The following is a 3,603-nucleotide window of genomic DNA, read 5'->3' as shown; positions in this document are numbered from 1 at the left end:
TATGGGAGTATAAACGACGATTTTAAGGAGTTTGCTAGGCTGCGGATACCTGATTAGTAAATTAGCCCGTTGTCAACAGATTTTTTCAGGAGCACCAGGCGACAGATGACGGAGAGGGGAAGGCGCGAGCAACGTCTTTTTGATTTTGTAGGGATGGGGGCGAGTCTATAGCGGCTGAAACTGAAATCATGAGAGCAGATACGTTTTTCGGTTCGCGGGGGAGTAAAACCAAAAAGAATGCCCTACTCATTTTGGACAAAGGGGCTTTCTGGTATGTCGTAAGTGAGGCAGGGGCTGGGGCGGCGGTGTGCCCTTTTGTAAGGGGGCAGTTGGCAGCTTTTGAGGGGTACCGATAACTCGGGGACCAAGTCTGGGGGAAATAATAACGAGAGCCCACTGCAAAGTTTTGAAATACCTTGATGTCCCGAATATGAGATCGGGAGTAGCTTGAGACCGGGGGGGAAAAGGACTTCGGGAGACCATTTGGTGGTACGTTCGGCTTTGTTTGGACCACGCAGTTTCTTGGGAGTGTTTTCCGGGAAGTGCAGGCCGTCCCGGAGTAGAGCTTTTCGATGGGGATTTTTGATTCGTGGGCGGAAGCTTAGTGTTATCCTCGAGGTAGGCATGATATCTGCGTACAGGGGTCTCACTTTGTTTTTGCCTGGAGTTCAAAGGGGCTGAGGACAGAAAGGTTTTGAGACAATACGTGATAGCGCGTCCGTCACCTTGTTAGCTGAGCCGGGGTGTAGTCAATCTTGGGAACCCCGAGGTGTCAACCATCGGGCTTGAGATTTTTGAGTGTCTTAACTGGGGAAAATTACTTAAGTGGGCGATGATCTTAGAAGTGGCAGTAACCTAAATGATTCTCGAAGGTTTGAGAGCCCAGACGACGGCGAGGGCCTCGAGGTCGGACGGAGTAATTCTCTGGGCTTGGTTAAATTTCGACTGGCAAAGGCGAGGGGTTTTGAGCGTCCATCGGGCGTTGCAAAAGGGGCGGCTCTACCCCTATTGACGAAGCATTTGGCGAGATAGAAAGTTCATTAAAGTCGGGGAATAAAAGAACGGGAGTTTTCGGTGAGGGGGTGTTTTGAGAGTTCGATGCTTGTTGCTGTTGCTGGACCAGGCGAACGGAGGGTCTTTCCCTCGGAGACGAGTCAGGGTTCGGCAACGCCCGAACTTCTGTGAAGGGGCGATAAAATCCTGCTAGCCCAAAGGGGAAGGATTTTCCCTGATGCTGAGAGGCCCCGGGGAAATTTCTGTACTCCAACCCTTTTTTGTGTGGGGCGTAGCCCGGTTTTGAGTCGAGGGTTTGGGCCCCAGATACTCGTTTTTTTGCGGAAGAACGGGCATTTCTGCTTTTATGTCAGATTCGCGTCGGAAAGGGCGTTGGAAGACTAATTTCAACTTATATCGGGGTTGTAAATTCTGGAGGGATTAGTAAGTCATCTAAGTAGGGGAAGCTAATCACCAATCAACCCTTTGATAATGTGACATTAATCTCGGAAGGTAATAGGCGAATTCCTAAACCAAAAGGCATTTTAGTGAAAGAAAAATCCATGTGGAGAGAAAGGCGGTGAGGTCCTTTTGAAGAGGGATCCATCTCGACTTGAAGGAACCCTGTGCTAATTATGGGACAAAAGTAGCGACCCTCACCTACTTTTTTGGAGAAGTGTGCGTATCGACGGTTGGGGTAGGGGTCAGGACGGGGGGCCCGTTCAGCGGGGGTATCGATGACGGGCGCGAGATCCATTTTTTTTGGGTACGAGGAGCATCGGTGCTGACCAGGGTGACTGAAAAGGGTTTCGATAGTCTTGGGCAAGTAAGGCGTCGGTAGGCCTCTTTAAGGCAGCTCGGCGGCTGTGAGGGATAGGGTTTAAAAAGGGTTTATGTAAATGGGCTTCGACGGGGATGAGGTCGATGCGTTGGGAGTACTTTGGGCGTCCCAAAGGGCGGCCCTTTGGGTTTGGGAAGTAAGGAGGGGAACCCCTTAGTAGTGTCGCAGAACATCTTTCCTCTTAAATCCATCGGGAACTCGCACAGAGTCTCTTCAGGTGGGGTTGCTCAGGGGCTCGTAGTAGCGGACTGTTGAAAACGGGGTTGCGAGGGGGGTCTACTTAAACAACAGGGAATCGGTGACCTCACAGTCGAACACTCGGCCCACGACGCAGGCGAAAGGAGTCAGGTTTTGTTGATCGGCGCAACGCACTCTTTTCCCTTGGCTACCTGTAGATGGGGGAGAGGGGCAGAGTCCCTTCACACGGTCATCAGGTGTGACAAGCGCCGTCCCATCCGTAATTGACAGCACGGGGAACTGAATTTGAGGAGAAAATGCAGGGGGCGTGTCCGTCTGGGGGCCCAGGAGAATGAGGGGGAACCTGTTCCCTGGGGACTTGGGGGATCGGTGTCGTCGAAGTGGTATTTCAGCGATTCTGAAGATCCCGTGTAGAGGCGTTCGTGGCAAAGGACGAGCCATTTTGGGAGTCCTTCGCAGTCGCGGCGTGGGTGACTGGGGGATTGCGATAGAGGTTTTGGAGTGCAAAATAGCGAGTTAGAAGAGGAAGCCAAAAAGAAAATCGGCGTGGTGAGAAATAGACGTTACCTTGGGGAGGGGCGGTATCTCTGTCAGGTTTTAAAGAATTTCGGCCTGTGCATGAAATTTAACCTAACAAGAGGTCCCTGGGAGATTTAGCATCATTCGGAAAAAGAATGGGAAAGTTTTGTCTTACGGAGAGGGTTGTCGGCTTAAATTTCCATGACCTTGAGGGGAAATTCCCCTTTCGGCTCGTACGCCCACTTTTAAGGGCGGATGGGGGAAAAGGACGTCGAAAACCACAGCGTGAGAGAGGGGCGAGGGTGCGGCACTACCCCTGTCAACGAAGAAGTATGGGTCGTCCTTCAAAGGGCAGGAAGGAGGGTGCGTCGCCCCCAATATGGGGTACGTTCGACGGGTTTCGGTGAGCAAGGTTCCTGTAGAGGGGGGTGGTTCTAAAAAAATTTGAGTTTGTTTGCGAGGATTATTCTGGATTCATTGCGTCTTTGGTTTTCTTAAAAGATGAGGGGAAACCCTGCAACATGCCCCATAGACTTCAGATTATGGTAAGGACAGAAAGGGCTACTATTACATTCCTAGAGTGGTGCCCCGAACGAAGACAACGCCAGCAGATACCCTTTTGAGGAAAACCAAAGGAAGTCCTTTGTGTCCTGCGGGGGCGGCTAGGTCTGCTGTTGGCCCGGAAACGTGCGTTCGCAGGGAGGGTTGCGTGACGGGGGGGCTGCGATGGCGGAAGGGTGCGGCTGACGAGAAAACTGCAGCGACGGAATTTTGGGTGACGCGGTTGTTGTACTCCTTGCCCCAAACCGGGCTGCGGATGCACTAGAGGGATTAAAGGGGGGTGTGTATAGGCTTTTAGGAAGCATTGGGGAGTCCCTTTCCATTTTAGGGGTTGCTGTTATCAAGGACGTTTCCTGTTGGCCCTGAGGTAAAGCAAAAAGAAGGTGCAGAGGGTAAAAGGTTTTGGAAACATTATAGTTGCTTATTTCGTCTGCAATTGGCTTGAAAAAGAGAAATTTTGAGGAACCCCGAAGAGAAACGTTTTTCGGCAA

General features: G+C 51.4%; 1 protein-coding gene across 1 annotated transcript; it reads right to left on the bottom strand.

Moving 5' to 3' along the window:
* Positions 1 to 821: 821 nt before the first annotated feature.
* Positions 822 to 2,025, bottom strand: LOC119597531 (classical arabinogalactan protein 9-like). The gene is made up of 3 exons (XM_037947109.1): positions 1,933 to 2,025; positions 1,658 to 1,857; positions 822 to 1,005 (listed from the first exon to the last, which is right to left on the bottom strand). The coding sequence occupies exons 1-3, from the start codon at positions 2,023 to 2,025 to the stop codon at positions 822 to 824; spliced, it is 477 nt and encodes a 158-aa protein (XP_037803037.1).
* Positions 2,026 to 3,603: the final 1,578 nt, after the last annotated feature.

Source organism: Penaeus monodon, chromosome 39, assembly GCF_015228065.2.
Source record: "Penaeus monodon isolate SGIC_2016 chromosome 39, NSTDA_Pmon_1, whole genome shotgun sequence".
Classification (NCBI taxonomy): Eukaryota; Metazoa; Arthropoda; class Malacostraca; order Decapoda; family Penaeidae; genus Penaeus; species Penaeus monodon.
The sequence above is the reverse complement of the archived record's forward strand: the minus strand, read 5'-3'. Positions and strand labels throughout refer to the sequence as shown.